This window comes from Natator depressus, chromosome 1 (assembly GCF_965152275.1).
Source record: "Natator depressus isolate rNatDep1 chromosome 1, rNatDep2.hap1, whole genome shotgun sequence".
NCBI lineage: Eukaryota > Metazoa > Chordata > Testudines > Cheloniidae > Natator > Natator depressus.
The window spans coordinates 252,088,152-252,109,066 of record NC_134234.1 but is presented as its reverse complement, the minus strand read 5'-3'; the positions used below and the strand labels follow the sequence as shown (position 1 = coordinate 252,109,066).

The following is a 20,915-nucleotide window of genomic DNA, read 5'->3' as shown; positions in this document are numbered from 1 at the left end:
CCGACTTTTTCTTAAAAATGAGTAAATTGTCCCGTATTTTCTATCTCCCCTGCCATCAGTACTGGCGGGTCCTGATGCTGGCCAGATCCCTGGTCGCCAGCCGCCCGCCCAGCGGCAGTGAGTGGGGCGGGGGGGTCCAGTGGCCAATGATGGGGGTGGGTGTGCAAGGCTGGTGGCAGGCAAAGATGCAGTGCGCGAGGCCAGCCACTCCCCCTGCTGGTCCGTCAGCGCAGCCCCCACTGCATGCCAGCTCTCGGCCAGCAGGGCCCTGTCCCCGTCCCGTTTCCAACCGGCACTGGCTGCGCGCTTCGATCTGTGATGGCTGGTGAGTGTAGGCAGGTGCCAGGCAGTGACTGATTATGTGTCACCTTTACTGCCCACCCATCAGCCCTTTATGTGCTCCCCCTCTCACTGTCCTCTCCCTGCTTTGCCCCTTCACACCCCCAGCCTCGCTTCTCCTCCATATCCCGCCCTCCCGCCCCCCTCCGGTCGGAGCGCTCAGCTCAGCAACAGCCTGGCCGGCAGGCGCCAAATAGTAGAAATTATTCTACAAGGGCTAGTATACAGCCTACCTAGGCAGCAGTAGGCAATCATTGTCATTACAGACTAATCACAGTTAGAACTGTTCGAATATTGCAAACAATTTTTCTGATTGTTTTTTTCAAATGTTAAAACAAGTTCATTTTGGCTGAGCCCATCTTTGTGTTTGCTCTCTCTGAATGTTCTATCAAATGAATTTTCTGGTAGGAGTGCTCATAGAAACAGCAAATTTTCGATTCATAAATGTAAGTAATCACTTTGGAAACCCTGATTCCAAAAGTTACATGCATCCAAAAAGGGACCAGAAACATATGATTTTTTGATGGAGTTACATCACAAATGTAGGTGGAGTGATCTAGAGAGTTGCTGAAAAATTAATGCACTCAGTAAGCATTTTACTGTTCATGTATAGGCAGGACCCAAGCAGCAGGGATTCATAGTGTCATTGCACTCTGTCCTGTCATAAAGTGCTGGTGAACATTCTGGTTCCTTTACACTTCTGGTAAGAACAATGTATAGGAGTGATTGCCAGGATCAGAACAAAAAAGGAGATCTTGGAGTAGAAGCAAAAATGGTTTTAAAGGAAGAATTCTGTCAAAATGCCCCTCTTGTGGAAAAATCTTCTTGTATCTTCCATATACAATAGAATAATGTAACATTAATTCACGTAAGTATCTGAGACACCCATTGTGGATTACCAAATTTATGTTGACTAATGTCATTTAGTCTCAGTTATTTATTATTGTATTTCATAGCATGCTACTAAAATTACTGTAATATTTTGTAAAAAGTAATGAAGCCTTAGATACAGAAGAACCTAATTCAAGCACCTTTGGGTTAGCCCCTGACCCAGCACCGTACTTTAGAACTTGCCTAATTTTTATCCCCAGGAGTAGTCCCTCCAGCGTCAGTTGTACTTACAAGCATAGGCGTTGTGTGACTGCTGTATTTGGGGAGAGGGGCAAAGCATGCACGTGTGCACATGCACGCATACGCATGTGAACGCTGAAGCCAGTCCTCTTGGCTCACTGGCTCTCTCCCCCCGCCTTGAGGGTACTTGGGCTGCCGGTGCTGGGGGGTGGATATGCTTGCTTAACTGGGGAGCCCCAGCTGCTGCTGGCTGACACTCCAGCACCAGCTGCTGCAGCGATGTCACTGCTCTGGTGCTGCTGGGGCCGCCTCCCTGCAGGGGCTGCTGCCACCACCGAGGGGACACCACGTGCCAGGCTCTTGCTTCTCCCCATCCCATCCCTTTCTCTTCCACACACCCTCCTTCCCCTAGCACCACATTGCCCGGCCCTCCTCAGCCCTTCCCCCCCCCCCCCGGGGCACTCACCATTGTACAGGAAACAGGCAGGCACTGGGACCAAGGAGGCAATGTCCAGCTGCCAAGGCAGGGACCCAAGCGCAGGAGAACAGCTGCTCCATCCCACCGCCTTCTCCGCTCCCCTTGAACTGAAACATGCCAGGGAGGGTGTGGGGAAGGAGGTGCAGCGTGGGAAGGTCAGAGCCCCCTCCCGGGCAGGCCAAGCAAAGCAAGCCCTGCAGGGCAGCTTAGCATTTGCAGAAATGCAGGGGGGAGTGGCACGTGACCCCATGTGACACCCCCCCACACACACCTTGCCTCTGTTTGGGGAGTAGGCAGTACCCTCCCTGCACCTGCCCCCAAACTATGCCCATGCTTAGAAGCCTAAAATCAGGTATGACCTTAAGTACTTTACTAAATCAGGGGCATAAATCTTTATTGAGTTATTGGGTCAGTGTCTCAGCTTATGTAGATAGGCATAGCTCCATTGACTTCTGTGAAGCTGTGCCAATGTGCACAAGCTGCGGAACTGATCCATAATGTGAGACCACAGGATTGGGGTTATTTTATTTTATTTTTGTGAGCATTTTTCAATTTGTTGATTAGCATTATGGCATTTAGTGAGATTCTAGTTTCTAACAAAATGCGAGCTGTGTCAGTATGTGGTCTTTACATGAACTGTGCTGCAGACATATTTAACACGAGTTTGAAGGCATATTTTTTAAATCTGTAAATTAGTCAGTTTCCATGACATTTGATATAAATGGTACAACACTATATATTTGGCACATCCTGTATTTCATGGTGAATAAGACTGGAGTAAAAAATAAGGTAGTAGAGGCCTCCAGGGGAGAGAGAAAGATGAATTATAAAGTTGGTGCTGGAGGATTAAGAAGGATGTCTTGGGGAAAAAGGAAATACTGGAAGAGATTTAAATTCCAGACTAAAGCTGGTCCAGGCTTTAGTATTATTCAAGTCAAGTGAAACTGCATTTTTTCCCCGTCAAGCAGAAAATACACCAGTTTAATTCCATCTGGTCTCAAAGTCCATAGGAAAGGAGGACTTGTGGCACCTTAGAGACTAACCAATGTATTTGTTATTTATTTTATTTATTTATTTATTTATGCTCAAATAAATTGGTTAGTCTCTAAGGTGCCACAAGTACTCCTTTTCTTTTTGCGAATGCAGACTAACACGGCTGCTACTCTAAAAAAGTCCATTAGGACTTGTCATCATTACATACAACATTATGTCAAATAAACTTAGGGACGCTTCATAGTTAGCTGCTATTCAAGTATGTATATACTTCTCTGCCGCTCTGTTCACAGCCCTGAATAATGGAAGCACAATGTGGTCAGCATGCTTTTATGAAGGTGGAAGCTCTTGCATATATCCTATCAACTGCATAGAATTCTAATCATTATTTTTCTCTGTGCATTTTCCTCCTAAGTTGCCTTAATATCTTCTTTAGCAATTTTTATTCTTTTAAATTGGAGAGGCCCAGATTTTTGGTGGCTGTTGAAATTAGCTATCCCAATTTATACCAGCTGAGGATCTGGCTCAAAATGTTCAATGTGAGCCATTCTTACAGAAGTCGTAAGAGGGGCACAGTACATCAGGCAAAAAGTGCTGAAGCACTGCTACTCACACTGTATAGATAATAGCTTATTATGCTGGAGGTACATATATACTCAATGGTCCTGATCCCTGAAATCAGTGGGGCTCAGCCTGCATGCAGAGTTTCTTGCTGGATGGGAACCCTATGTTTTCTTTTCCCTTTTGGCCAAAGGTATGTTCTTGTCTGTGAAGAAATTTCAGTTACTGTGGTCTGGCAAAGGTAGGGTTGCCACGTTTCTAATTGCTGGTAACTGGACCCCCGAGCCCTGCCCCTCCCAGCCTCTTCCTTCAAGGCTCCACCTCTTCCTCTGAGGACCCACCCCCTTCTCTGCCTCTTCCCCTCAAGGCCCTGCCCCTGTCGCTCACTCCTCTTCCCCCCCTCAGTGTCACTCGCTGGATCGTCTCCACTTCCCTCCCACCCCAGCTGGGCTCCCTCTGCTCCAGGGCTGGGATGGAAGCTGCTGCAGTCTGACAAGGAACCTGCCTGTAGGTAGGAGGCAGCCTCGTCTGAGCAGGAGCTGGTGCGGGTTAATGACCCGGCACCTCCCCTGACCCCGCGGTAACCAGACTTTTGGTGTCCGGTCAGCACATCTGACCGGACACTGCTAGGTCCCCTTTTCAGCCGGAAAGTCCGGTCCAAAACCGGGTACCTGGCAACCATAGGCAAAGACCAAATGGCAACAGAGATCCTATGAAAGAAAGTAAACAATTGTAATGTCTCTGACAATGAACTGTGACCTTAATGAATGAGTCAAGCATGAGAAGAAGGCTGATTGTCAATGATTCAACTTCTGTTTACACACAAGGATTCTGGTAATTTAGTCATGGTAAAAAGACTGGGAATTTGCTAAATTATTATTTGCAGTGTTGTTGCAGTCATGTTGATCCTAAGATATGAGAGAGGCAAAGTAGATATGATAAAATCTTTTATTGGACCAACTTGTGGAAGATACATAGCTTTCAAACTGCACAGAGTTCTTCAGGTCTGGGGAAAGAAATCAGAGTGTCTGAGCTAAATACAAGTTGTGACAGATAGTTCAGCATAAGGAGTAACATGTAGCAGGTCAGTTGAGATGAAGTGGGTAATAAGGGTTAGATTGTTATGCAAAAGGAGTTTGAAGTGGACGATTAACTGTCAGCAGGCAGTGTATATTACAGATTGTTGTAATGATCCATGAAAGCAGTTTCCCTGTTAAGTCCATGGATACAATCAAATCCTTACCCAGACAACTCCAAGAGAAACTCTACAACCTCATTCCCCATCAACCCACCCCAGGGACCTTCTACATGCACCCCAAGATACACAAACAAGGGAATCCAGACAGATCCACCATATCTGGCCTTGTCATTCTTACTGAAGGAATATCAGAACTCATAGAAACCATCCTGTGAAGGAGCAGAGAGACTGCAGCCCAGCACAGCAGGGGTTAAAGAACACCTGTGGGTTCAGCTAGTCCTGCCCTGTTATACCTGCAACCAGTGCCAGGCCTGGAGGGGGGAGAAAAGAAGAGAGCCTGGTTCAGTCAGGGGCTGACTAGCAGGGCCATGTCCCAAACTAAAAGGACTTGCATAGGGAGCAGGCCAGGAAAACAGGGATCCATCTCCCCTGTTTAGGGGTTGAGCAACACAGGACCCTGGGCCAGGACCTGTGGGAGAAGGGGGCGGTCAGGTCCTCCTACAGCCAGTGGCACAGCAAGGGGGGGCAGCGGCCGCTCCCCCACTGAGCACAAGTGGCGCCTTGTCAATTTCTTGGCGCCTTTTAAATTTTCCCCTGTTAAGGGAACAGGGGGAGCGATCCAAAAAAATGGTGCCACCCGCTGCGGCACTTTTACTCACCTGGCGGCGCTCTGGGTCTTCGGTGGCACCTCGGTGGTGGGACCTTAAGTGCCGCCGAAGACACCCGGAGCGAGTGAGGGCCTGCCGCTGGAGCGCCGCTGGGTGAGTAACAGTGCCGCAGCAGGTGGCGCCTTTTTTTTGGGTCGCTCCCCTGTTCCCTCCTGGCTACAGTCCCCCGAACCAACGATCTAGCCACTAGCTTGCCCGGCCACTGAGGGTCCTATCGCACATCCTTACATGATTCACCATACAAAGTGCCAGCTTCCTCCAAGACACTAGCAATTTCCTTTGCAAACTCCACAACATTAACAACATTCCCCAGAATCCCATCCTTGCCACCATGGATGTCACCTCCCTATACACCGACATTCCTCACCATGACGGCACTGGTTCCTGCCTCAGATACCTACAAGAGAATGGACAACACTCGGGTATCCACACAAAACACAGCACCAAACTCATCCATTTCATCCTCAACCACAACAACTACACATTTAACAGCAAACACTTTCCCCAAAATGTGGGAACAGCCATAGGTACTAAGGTAGCTCCCAATACACCAGCCTCTTCATGAGCCATCTCAAGGAAGAATTTCTGAAAAATGCACCACAAAATCAACAATATACCTGAGATACATCAATGATATTTTCATCCTTTGGACAGAAGACCTAAACTCTCTCAGAGATTTCCACCACAATTTCAACAATCACTGCCCTCCATCAAACTCTCTGTAGAACACTCCAACCCCAGCATCAACTTCCTGGACACTACAACTAAATTCAACATTAGAACGCTACAAATGACTGTATTGAAGAAACTCACTGATCACCACTCTGAAGCCTTAAGAAGGTACCCAGAGATACAGTGTTCTGCTGGAGGGTATGGCTATGTGCTCTAAACATAAGATTTGAAATATTGAGTCTCCCTGGAGCAAATGATGCAACTTGCAACAACTTGAAACCTAGGAAAGGTTGCACAGAACTTTGTCTTTAATTAAGTTCCATTCAGTTAACTGTGTGAATTTTCAGGCCATACCTTAAAATCTGCAGCTCTGATGTCTGTGTGGATGTTAGAGCCAGGGTTGTAAAAGTAGGAGTCTGTGCTTGCATCATTATGCTACATATCCTTCCTCCACTGCTATAGAGCATTTTCTGCTATCTTCCGTCTCAAAGTTAAATGCATTTTCATGGTGTGCCAAGTGTATAACAGGCCAAGTGGTTTGGGACGAAAGATGTGGTATAAAGGTAAACTATCATTACAATATACTCTGCTTCACTTGAGCACAATATATTTGGTTGTATTCCAGGGAACTGATTGAGCCTAATTTCAGTGAGTGGTAAAGGATGCTGATTAAGTGGGATGGTATTAGTAGAAATTTAGATAGTGCCAAGTTGCTTAATGGTGATTAATCAGGAGTTAAATAGGTGTGGAATTCTAAGATCAGATCTTTTAGGACATAAATTGCTAAATAAAGATTAAGAGGTATATTTTCCTTAATTCTTAGGAGGCCTTAGTCAAGGATGCCCGTGTTTATGTGGTGTCTAACCAAGCAGTTCCAGGTAGTGGAATTTACATGCTCTAGCTGCATGGTTTTTTTCCACACCAGCAGAGCTTCAAAGTCCTGGAAATTGAAGCTCTCTCTTTTCACAATTTCTTTTAAAATGCTAGGAAATTAAAAGAAAGGGTAAAAAGGAAAAAAGAAAGCGAATACAATATTAAAGTATGGTTCAGTCCTGGAAAAGGGGCACAGCAAAAATGACATTTTTGGGTTCTACATTCATTGTCTCTTTCTAATCTCCAGTTCAGAATTGCTCAGCTTGCACGTAAAGATTTATTTTTCATTTCTAAGTGCCCTATCCACCAAATCATCCTTAAACTCTTAACAGTCAAATTGAGTTGTTACCATATCATGCATCATCCCCAGTAACAAAGGTTCTCATAGCCCCATTATGGCTTCAGCTATAGCTATTCAACCCTATCGTCTTCATATTATTCCCTCAGTGATGCCTGTTCCAACCCATGTAAGGTTACACTGGTATCTTTGGGCTGTAGAATCTCTGCTGTTGGTGATGGTGCACAAGACGGAAACAATCCAGCTTCAGTCTGAGCCCATGATGAATTTGTGGGCTTGGCACTTAGAAAAAAACATACAATATTGTCTTCTGTGTATATTAGGAATTGATGCTGCTGGTTAAGATGCTTAGTGTCTTGTGAAGCTTGCTATCCTTTTGTATTTTCAGGTATTTCAGGGAGTTTCATTAATTACGCTCCTTTTTAAAATAGCCCCTCACCTGTAATAGATCTGTTTTATGCTTTTTCTAGTGTCCTTGACTTGGTTACATTGTTTCTTTCTGTCCTCTGACCAGTTGAAATCTGCTTGTCCTTCTTAATAAAAATTCAGGTTTTCTGGACGGTAATCAATTCCATTCATCTTTCTTCAGCTCACTCCAGGCAGCCTTGACATCTGTACACATACAGAATCTTGACACGCATTTCAAATCTGATTAGATCATGACCACCAGATCCTTGACACTTACCAGCTTCTGGAGACGCAATAACTTTTCAATTGCAACAGCAAGGAGACTCAGAGTTGGCATCTACAGTTGTCTTGATTTGACATCATCACCCACGTAGTAGAATAGAGGCATCAGGACACTAGTATTCTGCTGCAATGTGACATAGTGTGTGATGATGGGAAAGCCCTGTGGGGATGGGAGCCAGTCCTATACACAGAAATTTGGTTTATTCTCATTAACGATTTGAATGGTTCAGATCCCCAAGATGAGGATTTGAGGTTCTCAGGCAGGAGACACAATACGCAGGGGGAATGCAGGAAGGAAATCATCCTGACTGTGGGAGTAGCACAGAAAAGATTTAATTGGTAGGCATTTTTCTTGCACTTTTCCAATCTCTCTGTTCTTGGATCTCATCCTAAAGCAGTCCAAGTTATCAGCAGATGAACAATTCGCATTCCATGCCTGTTCGACAAAACTGCTAGAACCCCTTAAAACTGTTTAGCAGCCCCTTAGATTTCCTTCAGTCCCTTGTTTGTGGTGTTATATTTGTCTGCTTCTCCTGAGGTAGGATTCAGACTTGTTTTTTGCAGTGCCCTCTGCTGCAGTTAAACACAATGGCATGAAACCAATAAAGCCCTTTTTAAAGCAGGGAGTCTTCAAGATCCTCTTTTGTTGGAGTAAATCTTGTATGGCTTTCAATCTGTTTTAGATCCCAGCAATGCTGGTTGAAGCTCCCATTTGTTTCTATACAATGTGCACTTCTCATTGCATACCATAGAGGATGTTATTTCAGAGTTAAACTAGACACTGAGAATATAGAAAAAGGCAAGACAACACCAACAAAAAGCAAAACTGCCTAAGAATAATTCTTAGAGCAATATCTTTGCTCCAAGTGGTCTCCCTGGATCATACAGTATGTAGATACTTCATTATTTTTATTTGAAGTGTTTCTTTAATTGGAAAAAGTGATTTGCTTATTTCTAAAGGTGATCTTATTTTTCACAACTTGAATTTACATCACAGCGTATTTGGTCCTCTGAAACTTTGATTGGTTTCATATCAATGGCCAGGGAAGGAATAAAGGTTTCCATATCAGAAAAGAGGGTTGTTAGAACAATGTTTACAGTGCAGAGATGCAGCAGCCACTACTAGGTTAGCAGATGGCACCCACTGAAGTCTGTTGCAGCCGACTATGAGGGACACCACACCTTCATGTCATTACTTTAATGGGTACACAGGACCTCCAGAAATCCCCATTTGGAAGTACTCCCAAAAGGGGGAGGAGGGTTAATCCCTTTGGAAGTCACAGAAAAAAATTGAATACAAAGCTTTCATGTTTATGGCTAAAATACAACCTCCATCAAATGAAATAATTCCTGCAATCCACTTCTGGCTCCACTCTTGCTGTTTTCTTTGGGCTTTATTCTCAGTTACGCTGACAGAGCGGTGTGAAGTGGCCTTAACATAAATGAGAATCAGACCCTTTATGTCTGGGGCACAGTTAAACCTAGGCCAGCAAGGGAGTCATCACCCTCTAGTAATGGCTAAATACCTGCTGGCATTTGGAGTTAAATAGTGTTGCCATGCAACACAACAAAGTTCAGCCAAGTTCACATGAAGCTAAGGTGACCATAGGTCCCGTTTTGGACAGGACAGTCCCTTTTCTAAGCCCTGTCCCGGCCATCCCAACTTTTTTTTTTTTCTTTCAAAATTGGGCTTTTGTCCCTTTTTCTTTTGCCGACTTAATCAGTTGGCAAGAACAATGGGACAAATGCCCATTTTTGTCAAAAAAAAAAAAAAAAAGGTGGGGTATGGTGTGGAGGAACATGTGTGTGGGGGTGAGCAGAGATGCCAGCCCGCACAGGGGGAGGTAGGGCTGGGTGGGGGCAAGGAGGCAGCATTCCAGCATGCAGGGGGCTGGCAGGGTTCCAGTGACTGGCAACAGCCTCACTTGGGGGAGGGAGGCACGCTCAGGTGAGCAGCTGGGGGTGTCCCGTTTTCCCTTTGGGAAATATGGTTACCCTATATGACGCATTGTCAGCTAATGCATCTTTTTGGATCAGATTCAGTCTCTTTGGAGGGGCAGAGGGGTGGGTAAAGAGAAACAAAAATTAATTTGAGGATCTTTCTCTTTAATTCCCAATGAGTGAAGAGGCTGTCTGACATTAGACAGTGAATAATTTTCATCAGCTGAGACAGTCACTGGGAAATCCCAGACCAAATTTTATAGCCGCAGCTTTTTCTCCATCAGACTTCTCCCCTCACCAACATCTAAAACATAACTGGTCCGTGACTCCAGCCCTGCCAATATGCATGCAGTGTTGCATCACAAAGTGTAAGGAGACACATATACATGCAATACATTGTATGGAAGATATAAAAAGCATAGAATCTGTACAGTACATGCCATTACTTATGGACTACACCACAAAACCTTCCCAGTGAAAAGGCAGAAAGAGGGGAGGATATTTTTGCAAAGAGGGAAGGATATTAAAGATGTATAAAGGCTGCATGCTGACAACAGGATTGTTCCCTTTTTGTTTTCCCGACCAGGTGATTCACTGGAACTCGCCAAAGAAGCTGCGAGTGAAAAACAAGCACGTGGAGTTTTTCCGCAACCTCTACCTGACATTCCTAGAGTACGATGGGAACCTGCTGAGGCGGGAGCTCTTTGGCTGCCCCAGTGAGGCAGATGTCAACAGTGAAAATGTAAGTGGGAAGCCTGAGGGTGTCTTTTAACACAGAGACAATGTAGATGATTGGAAGGCTAGTTTGTGGTTAAGAGACTGGGCTGGGACTCAGGAAATGTGGGTGCAGTTCCCTGCAGTTCCCGTAACATCATATCTGACTTGGGGTACATCATTCATTCTCGCTCTGCTCTAGTTCCTGTCAGTAAAATGGGGGTGATAATCCTGCCTTTCTCCCACTCTTTGGCTGCCTTTTCTATTTAGGGTGGGATTGTTAAAAGTTTCTAAGAGATTTAGAAGCACAAGTTAAAAATCAACGGGACTGGTGCTCAAAACTCCATTCGGAACTTTTGACAATCCCACCCTTCGGACTAAGATCTCTGGGCCAAAGAACTGTCTCTTACAATGTATTTATACAGTGCCCAGCACAGTGGGGCCCTGGTGTCAGGTGGAGCCACTAGGTGTTTCTGTAATGCAAATAATGAAGAAGAAATGAAAACATCAAGAATGCTGGGTTTGAAAGTCAAAAATCTACCTTTTACATGTCTACTGCATGGTATACAATGAGTTAACCCATGAATGTACAATTATGCTGTGAGACTACAGGAGGGTTCTGTCACAGTTCAGGGCAACTGCCCCTGTATTCCTCTTCTGTGGTCCAGCAATGGCAATACTCTAGGCTTTCAAACTGTTATCTCTCTCGGGTGGAAACCCATGTGTCTCTCCCTCCTGACCAGGGTTTTTTCAGGCTGCACAGCTGCCTGCCTATACTGTGAGTTCCCCAGCAAGTCCGACTGCCTAAACAGGCCCGCTTTGCTTTCCCCTCAGCGGTTATAAACTGCATAGTTGCCCAGAGATGTACGTTATCACACAGCCCTTCCTAAGCAAGCACATTTATTCTTAAGATAAGAGCATAACAGAGAAAACATATTGAAAACAATACAAGAACCTACGTGCATGCTAATAAGCTTACCAGAGATCACCCCAACTCCAACCAAGAATGTGGAAGGAGTCAGTCCCTCAAACTCCACCAGGGTTTTTTTCTGTGCTTACAAGTTCATAACCACCTTGGCTCAGCACTCTCATGAATCTGAGAGTCACTCCTTTGTACCACCTGGCCTCTGATCTTGTCCTCATGTAACAGGTGATCAGCGCAGACAAAGGTCCCCTCCTCAGGGCAAAGCTTCAAAAGTCTGAGTTCTTGCATAACCAGAGGGCTTACATTTGCATACACCTCCCCCAGAGATTTCCTAAGAAAGCCTGTCAAGGTTCCTTCCTGACTCTGAACTCTAGAGTACAGATGTGGGGACCTGCATGAAAACCCCCTAAGCTTATTTTTACCAGCTTAGGTTAAAACTTCCCCAAGGTACAAACTATTTTACCTTTTGCCCTTGGACTTTTTTGCTGCCACCATCAAGCGTCTAACAAATATATAACTGGGAAAGAGCCAGCTTGGAAACATCTTTCCCCCCAAAATCCTCCCCAAACCCTACACCCCCTTTCCTGGGGAAGGCTTGATAATAATCCTCACCAATTTGCATAGGTGAACACAGACCCAAACCCTTGGATCTTAAGAACAATGAAAAAGCAATCAGATTCTTAAAAGAAGAATTTTAATTGAAGAAAAAAATAAAAGAATCACCTCTGTAAAATCAGGATGGTAAATACTTTACAGGGTAATCAGATTCAAAACATAGAGAATCCCTCTAGGCAAAACCTTAAGTTACAAAAAGACACAAAAACAGGAATCTACACTCCATTCAGCACAGCTATTTTATCAGCCATTTAAACAAAACAGAATCTAACACACATCTAGCTAGATTACTTACTAAGTTCTAAGACTCCATTCCTTTTCCTGTTCCCGGCAAAAGCAACACACAGACCGAGAGAGCCTTTGTTTCTCCCCCCCTCCAGCTTTGAAAGTATCTTGTCTCCTCATTGGTCATTTTAGTCAGGTGCCAGCGAGGTTATCCTAGCTTCTTAACCCTTTACAGGTGAAAGGGTTTTTCCTCTGGCCAGGAGGGATTTTAAAGTTGTTTACCCTTCCCTTTATATTTATGACAAAGCCACTTAACTATAACAGTTCATTCTTTTCTGGCACATTGTTTCAAATAGATTGTGAGGTTCATAATATTTCCCAGGGTCTTCATTAGTCATGTCTCACCTGTAGAGATATTACACACAATCCAACAATAATACATAACCATTTTGCATTTTTAATACAATGAACTCCTAAAATACTTAAACTTAATTCAAAAAGGCTTGTCCAGGATATTGCAGAAAAATACCATATCTGTCAGTATCTTTCTTTAATAACTATGTGCCCTCCCCCTCCCCCTTACCTGCACACTACAGTAGCAGTGTTCTGAACAGCAGCAAAATGCTCACAAGAGAAATCTGCCAGATTAAGTGACTCCTCTGAATACTGCAAGGACATTTATATACAGGGGCTGTGGATGTGGGTGTGATAACAAATTTTTTTTAAAGTTGAAGGAAGCCTTTACATATAGATAGATACATGAACTTTCTGTGCAGTTCAGCCACAAGAGTGTTCTAGCCAAATAGCAATTTCCGCTACACAATATGAAAAGATAGAAACAAAAAGTATCAGCACTTTATGGTGCTTTTTAAAGAAAAGGACAATGGATCTTGTAAAATATCTGAGATACTCGATATGAAAGTCAGTAAAGCAAAAACAGTACCACTTACACAATACTACCCAAGAGACGAGAAGTAGGCTTTAGTATTTTTAACAGCTGACAGTGTTCCCATTGCCTCTGTGGGTAGGTCAGCCATAGGACATGCCACCAATAGTTTCTCAACTACAGCACTTCCGGATGAATATATGCTGTACAGCCAAAGGCATGGCTGTTACATAGGGTTATCATCTCACCTGCATTTGGGGAGGATAGGGAATCAAAGAAAGTGGTGAGAAATGGATAAATAGTGGTGGAGAGAGACTGGAACAGAGAAGAGAAGAAACAACGAAGGCAAAAATAGATGTGAAGGGGAAAGGTCAAATCCGAAGAGGAAAAACCTCTTTGAGAGAGAGAGACTTTTAGAGAATAAAATGAACTGAAAATGTTAAAAGGTCACTGAAAGGCTGAAGAACAGAGGCATCAAAATATTGAAGGGAAAATGGAGGATATAAAAAGGGAGAGAAGGTTAAAAAACAAAACAAGGGGCACATAGTAAGATATATATATTATATAGGCAGTTTGTCAGATGCAACATCTTGAATCTCTCTGATTTAACGGTATCTGATTTTATAAAGGTTGTATGGCATGGCAAAGCAAGCATGTATGTCACATGTGCATTTTGATGCAGCTCCTAGGATTCACGCAGGACATGTGGTTCAATATGGCATTATCCCAGCATGATTCACACCCCCTTGTCATGTTTTATTGCTTAAATAAGGCTGGGGGATGGAATTATGCTGAGATGATGATACTCCTAGTGGATTAGAAGGCTTTATGTGTAGCCAGGTGCTTGTCACTGCATCTCCCTGTCCTCTGTAATACCTTGGTAAACTGATTTATTCCAGAGATTGTGTTGGTAGAGTGCAGTGAAAAATGTACATTTTGGGTGCTGAAACTGGCAGTTCAGAAAGCTTAAAATCGCACATTTTACTGAGCTTGTAGCTGGTATGTAGATACTGGTAGGTAACTGAGTAAGCAGGTACATCTGCCATGACACTAGACTGTTTTAAGACTAGAGAGAGCTAGATGATCACTAATCCCCTGAACCCTACTTGTGATCATTTACAAAAGCAATAGCTTGTTGTGTCTTTCGTTCACAATCTGGCTTTATCAGATGCCACCCTTAAGGCCTCAATCTAATATGCTGGTTATCACAGTACTGTAATTTAATACTTGTAACGGTGATGTATTTAGTATCTTGTTTGGAATTAAGTTCAATAGTTCATACACTATTCCCAGTTACACGAAGGCCCATTTACAGCCCTCTGGCAGCGTGAAGATGATTATAAAGATGGCCTTTAAAAGGGTGTAATTACATTTATTCCCACTGTAAGGCCCCTTTACACTGCCTTAGTTTAAATGATAATCTGCTCCTATATCTCTATCTATGTGCAGGTAAATTAACTCATATTTTTTCCTCTTTTTCCAATAGTTTATTAAAAGACCCAGGAGGCCACACACTGAAGTGATGTGCCCCCTGGACCCTGTATTTAGTAGTCTTTTCTAATAAGTAATGGCACTTCTGCTGCACCAAACAGCAAGGATGTTATGAGTCTGGAGTTTCAAGCAGTACAAGATCCACTGTGGGTTAGAAACTGTGAACGTGAAGGGGAGATGGGCAATGGGACGTACCATGCAGGTTCATCATTATGGCTGGGAGCTGGAACCTAGAATACCAGGCCCAAAAGCCAGAAGTATAACTACTGGTAAGGATACCAGAGGCTGGGAACCACTGGCCTAGGCCACAGTGATCAGTGTATTGCACTGAGAAAAAGTGATAGGCATCTGTTCATGCTACTGTGTATGAGCTTTCTTTCCATTTATAGCTGCTGTGCTGTCAATCTGCTGCCAGTTGCAAAGAGAGCTGATACATTTTTGATTGGAATCACACAACACATGTGGTGACAGCTTTAACTTCCTCTCAAAGCAGCATAGAATGTGACTACAGTTCTCATAGCTTTGGGGCATCATGTACAGGTGAGCCCACATCCTAAATTCGGAAGAAATTCCTGTGTGTTGGTTATGGTCTTCTGTCTCTAAAACCAGCCTGCCTAACATGGCGACCGTAGCAAAGGAAACCCTGTGAAGTTACCATCACCTGGTTCATTGGCAAATGTCTGTTGTCATCTTGGTACGCAACAAGAGAGAAAGGTTTAACATTTTTGAATTAAGTCAGATTCGGATCCTCCCAGCTAGCAGGAAGAGGCTGTTTTAGCTGTGACAAGTGCACAGATGGTGGTGATTTTCAAAGAGAGAAAAGGAAAAAGCTGGCTTGCTGGACTTGGGAGCTGAGATGGTGGAAATGTTCATTGGTGGCTGCTGCTGCTTCTGCATTGCCATGATTACAAGTTCCAGGATGAAAATGCTTGAATTAGAATATTCAGTCATTATCTTGCTCCACTGTTCTTCCTCTTATTCTTTCCACACACAGAAATGAAGAGAGTTCCTTGAATCAAAGGATCTTTCATTTCCCTTAGTACAACTGACTGCACAGTAAATGATGTTTGAGGGTCTGGCCCAGTTCCCACAATGGGGATGAAGGGGGCACAATGCTGGAATAGAAGGGATGGCTGCTGGTCAGAAATGATGCAAATTATCAGAGCTCCTTGCCAAGTCTATAGAGGAACAGCTGGAGGTCATTTGGAGGAGCTGACCATACTATGCTTGCAGTGGAGCCAGTGCCATCAGTCCCTTTTGTTTTCATGGGCGCTAAAAGAAAAAACAGAGTGAACATGCTCTCCTGCACTGATTTGTGATGTATCACTACCCTTCCCTTCATGCAATATGTGGATGGGAAGTTAAGATCAAAGCCTAAGCATACTGGAAAGGCTTCCATTGACTTCACTGGGCTTTGGGTTGGGCCCTTAGTCACTCAGTACCACTTGTTTCATGCTCTTTTCCATGTCTGCCTGACCGCCCCCCCCTCTTTTTTTAATGCAAAAAGCAAGTTTTCAGGGAAACCCATAAAGGCAAAGCTCACAATAATCTCTTAGTTATGAGTTTTCTCTTGCTTATAATGTTGATGTCCAGCATTTCATACTAGAGGACCTACTTGTAAAGCCTCGAATACTTGAGCAGTATGTTTAATGTCCTAATATGACTCCATAGCTAAGGCTATAATATCCACTATGAGCCTGGTTTTGGCACACGGACACAGAGGCTCAACCTTTACACAATCCCATAAAAGCTCCTTTCTGCAGACAATTTCTCACGAGGAGTCCCTGCCAAAGGGGGATTTTTTTTTTTCTTCTTAAGCTTGAGATGCAATGAGACAGCCCGTTTTTATGAGACTCTGGGCCTGATCCAAAGCCCGTTGAGATTCATGGGAAGACTCCCATTGATTTCAGTGGGCTTTGGATGAGGCCCTTCTAAAAGAATTTCCCGAAAAGTAAAAGAAAAAAGAAAAAAGAAAAAAACAGCAGCACTTTTTCAGACTATTTTCTTTTTGGCCCTTCACACCGGAAACACACTGGATGTAAACCACTCTCACTAGCCCTCTCTGAGAAGAGACTGTTTTTACCAAGTTGGAGATGTAAAGATTTTAACTAGTAGCAAAGACCTCTGCGTGCGTTGTTATAATTTCCATCAGAGGAACTGGTGCTGGTTGCAAGCTGTGCCCCACCTAATATTAGCTTTCTTCTTAAAAAATTAAATATGTCTAAAAATAAACTGGCAAGACCGCTTTCAAGCCAGACAATAGGGCCTTGATCTTATCATTAGATCGATGCAGGAAAAAACCCTGTGCAGCCCTCCACCATAGGAATAAATGTCTGCACTAATGGAAAGATTGGGGTGTAGGATTTGTCATGGTGGAGATTTTTCCCTATAAATCATAAGTTCTTTGAGGTGGGAAACCTTGGTCTTCCCCAGCGGAATTCTTGTCCGTTCATTCATCACCATTATTATTATACATGGGGCTGGTACTACCACCTCTGATTAAGGTTGCCCAACATTTCCCGTTGTAAGACCCTGTTTTCAGTTGCTTATAACTTTGGCAAACTGTAACTGTTTGGGCTGAAATTTTCCATGCCAGGTGTCTGCCTCAGACTGATATTTTTGGAAAATTTCAGCCCATACAATTCAGCCATTTCTGAGAACAGGCTATGGAAAAATACGTTGTTTTGTCCATGGTAAAAAGTCTGGTAACTTTTTCTTTGAGGCACCCTGCATGGGAGCAGGGACTTGAAATTATAGCCTTTGCCTCAGGGATGTGCCTTTTGTTGTCTCCATGAAAATCAGTTCAAATTTGGCCAAGTTACAAGCCTTTGAAAAATCACAGTTTGCACACACTCAGTAGAGACTTGCCAGAGTTTAACAAGTAAAATCCCTGAAGATTCTCCTCAGTGTGCTGGAGCTTCTCACAGCTCCTAGCCCTGATCAAACTGTGCATATGCCATCCCCACAGAGCGACTGAGCATGTTCCAGCCCAGGGCTACAGTCACAGCTGTAATTGCTGCTCCTAGCTTCTCCAGACCGGAGTGGGGCCGGGCACTGGGAAATGACAGCAGGGAGCCGGGAGGGCAGAGAGAGACTGGGACTGGGTGCTGGGGGGAAGGAAGTCAGAGAAGTGAGCAGGGGAGTCTGGAGCTGGTTGGACAAGGTGCCTGGGACTAGGGACCAGTGGGGGGAAATACGGTTGGGGAGAGAAGAATTGGGACTATTTGAGCAAAGAGACTGGGACAAGGGGTTGGGAAGTGAGTGGGGAAACGAATGAGACTGGATGAGAAGCAAGGGAGGGAGATTAAGGCTGGAAGCCAGTGTGTGTGGAGGAGGGGGGAGACAAACTGAAAGAAGAGCCAGGAGATGAAACCTGGGACTTGCTGGCCAAGGAGACTGGGGACAAATTGGAGCAGGAGAGTGGGGACTGGGACTGGCTGGGCAAGAATACTGGGACCAGGAGGGGGAGGGGTAGATTAGGACTTGGACAGCAAGCCCAGAGGGGGAGAGTAGGAGTGGCTGGGCAAGGAGATTGGGACCGATATGAGACGCCTGAGGAATGGAGATTGGGATTGGGAGGTAAGGATAACGGGACTGGGAAAAGAAACCAGAGGTGAGGAAGAAACAGGACTGAGACAGAAAAAGGTTGGAGGGAAGTAGCAATGCAGTCAAGTTTGTGTGGAATGGGCAAAAGGAACTGTGTCCCCGGCCTAGAGCACACTCCCCTCCAGAGCCTGGAATGGAACCCAAGATTCCTGAGTCTCACCATTCCCCTGCTGTCAGCAAATATCTGTGGAACCCTCTGGCAAAGTATCTATCTCATCCCCCCTCTAGTGCTGGTCCACATGAAGGACAACTTCCTATTCATATGTTACTCCATTAGCTCAAGTGGCAGAGGTCTGTGCAGTGGTTCTAAAGGTTCCAACTCTGCAGATGAGCCCTGTGGGTGTCAGTATGATGCCAGATGATGGAATTTCTGGTTTTTTCAGTTTGCTTTTAGGAATTATACAAAAAAAAGAACATTATTAAGGCTGCAAAGTCAAGCACTTAATGTGGAATGCCATGATTAAGGTTGCCTGTGCAACCTTAATTTAGCCCCCTTGTGCATATTCATTGTGATACAGTCTTCAATGACACAATCACACGCTGTTTTTTTCCACAGGACCTCAATCTAAGTATGAGCAGAGGGACCACAGGTGGCTACAAGAAACAGAAGAAGGAGAGGTTTCAGAGTAGCAGCCGTGTTAGTCTGTATCCGTAAAAAGAAAAGGAGTACTTGTGGCACCTGAGAGACGAACAAATTTATTAGCGCATTAATAAAGAAGAAGGAGAGTACATGGTAGCAATGAGACAATTATGATCTGCATAATAAGCTGCAGTCACAGCTCACCATCTGCGTAGCCATTGTTTTTACCTTTACTTGTTACTCCCAGCCATCCTGTTCATCTTTCCACAGGGAGAGAGATGATGACAGAATCTTAGTTCTGTTGTAAGTGAGGTAATGCTGGTAAAAGCACTGTATGGTGGTAAAAATGGTGGTGCCCTATCTACTCGAGGGCTCCCACCATCGCTACCAGCAGTGGAGCTGCGCTAGCTAGCATTGCCAACAGCACTACCCAGCTGCAGAAAAGGGGGCATTTCTGGTAAGAGTGCAGGGCCACATCATGGCTGCAGAGAAGGTGGTTCTGGGTTGGCTGTGGGTAAGGCTACGACCTCGTCTCCTCCTGCATGCCAGAATGACTGCACTGCGGGAACACTGGCTACTTCCTATACAGTATAATGACTCCTGACATTGCTGCTCAGACACTGGACCCTCCTCCTTGTCCTTATCACAGCTCAGTTTTGTTGAAGGCATAATTTGGCCCATTGTGTAGATACAAAATTTTTGATGGTGTAGGAGGAATAAAGGTTTAATTGATGTGGGATTAGACTGACTTTATCTCTTATCGGTGGAGAAGCCAGAAGTGCATTATGTAGATCATCGCAAACAAGGGCAAGTAAATGCTTTTGCCATCCCACGCTATCTTCTGTTTTGTTTATGCTGCATTACAGAGAGCAGTTAATGTAGACATTTTTAAGTGCTAAACACCAGGGGTCAAGTTGTCTATGGGTGTAAATTGGTGCAGCTGCATTGAAGTTAATGAAACTGCACCACTTAAGGCTGGCAGACAGTTTGGCCCCCTGCTGATATTATTTGTCCTATCTCACCAACTGCAAAGTCTTTGCACTATGACTCTTAAGTGTACATGCTTTGGAGTGAATATGCAGTTAGGGGGCTAGATCCAAGGCCTGTTCCCTTCTCTGCCACAAACTCTCTGTGACTTCAGGCAAGTCTCTTAGTCTCTCTCTGTCTCAGTTCCGCATCTGTAAAATGGGGATAATTGCACTGCCCTACCTCACAGGTGTGTTGTAAAGATGAATGCACTAAAGATTGTGAGGTGCTCAGATACTGTGGTAAGGAGGAGGTCATATAAGCACAGAAAACAGAGGGAGAGAAAATGCATTATTAATACATTTCTAAAAATGATTTAAAATTTTGTTACATAATTATTTTAAACCTTGTGAGCCAGGTTACATACCATTAGGAAACCTGGTTTTCCTCCTCTCCGCTGTGATATAGCAGATGTTTCTAGTCAGAATGGTCGTGAAATATTGGAGTTTAAAATGTCACTAATCCCAGATGGAATATGGGCAGTCCTAGATGTTGGACCGGTATCATTTTGGGGGAAATCCCACATATTTTTGAAGGAAGTAAATATTTCTGTGGCATGTCAGTTTAAGAAAAACATCTCTTTGAAGCTGCTCAGAGATTTGAAACAGTCCTAGGAAGATGAATTAGTGGACAGAGCATGGGTCTGGCAGTCAGAGGTCCATGGTATGTGAAGTTCATCCCAATTCCACCCTTTATCACAAAGATAGTAAGCACCACCCATGTGGTATAAGTATATAGACAAGTAGTTCTGGTAAATTATGGGGATTTGTGGTAGAATTCAGTGAGCTGCTTAAAAGATACTGCCTGGGCTGCTTGTGCCTGTCAGTCCAGCCCTACCTCAAAGGCCACTTTCCCGGGGCTGAAGTCAGCTCCCATGCCACAGCTGGCTGCCCAGAGAAGTAATTTAACAAATGCATTTTATTTTTGGATCCGTCTGTCTCTTTGTTTTGTGTCTTGCATCTCACACTCCCTCCGCTCGCTGCCATTTTCATTTCTGAGACATGTAACATGCAGATGCTAATGAAAGCACTTGCTGCCTCCAACCTCAGATTCTCTCCAGAGAAT

The 20,915-nt window shown here is 44.3% G+C and overlaps 1 protein-coding gene across 2 annotated transcripts in view; it reads left to right on the top strand.

Annotated features, from left to right (window-relative positions):
* LARGE1 (LARGE xylosyl- and glucuronyltransferase 1) overlaps positions 1–20,915 on the top strand; it is a 370,873-nt gene that overhangs the window by 304,399 nt on the left and 45,559 nt on the right. For both annotated transcript variants that reach the window (XM_074941326.1, XM_074941319.1), the window contains exon 10: positions 10,369–10,524. In XM_074941326.1, the coding sequence (XP_074797427.1) occupies positions 10,369–10,524 (156 nt within the window). The remainder of the gene's footprint in view (positions 1–10,368; positions 10,525–20,915) is intronic.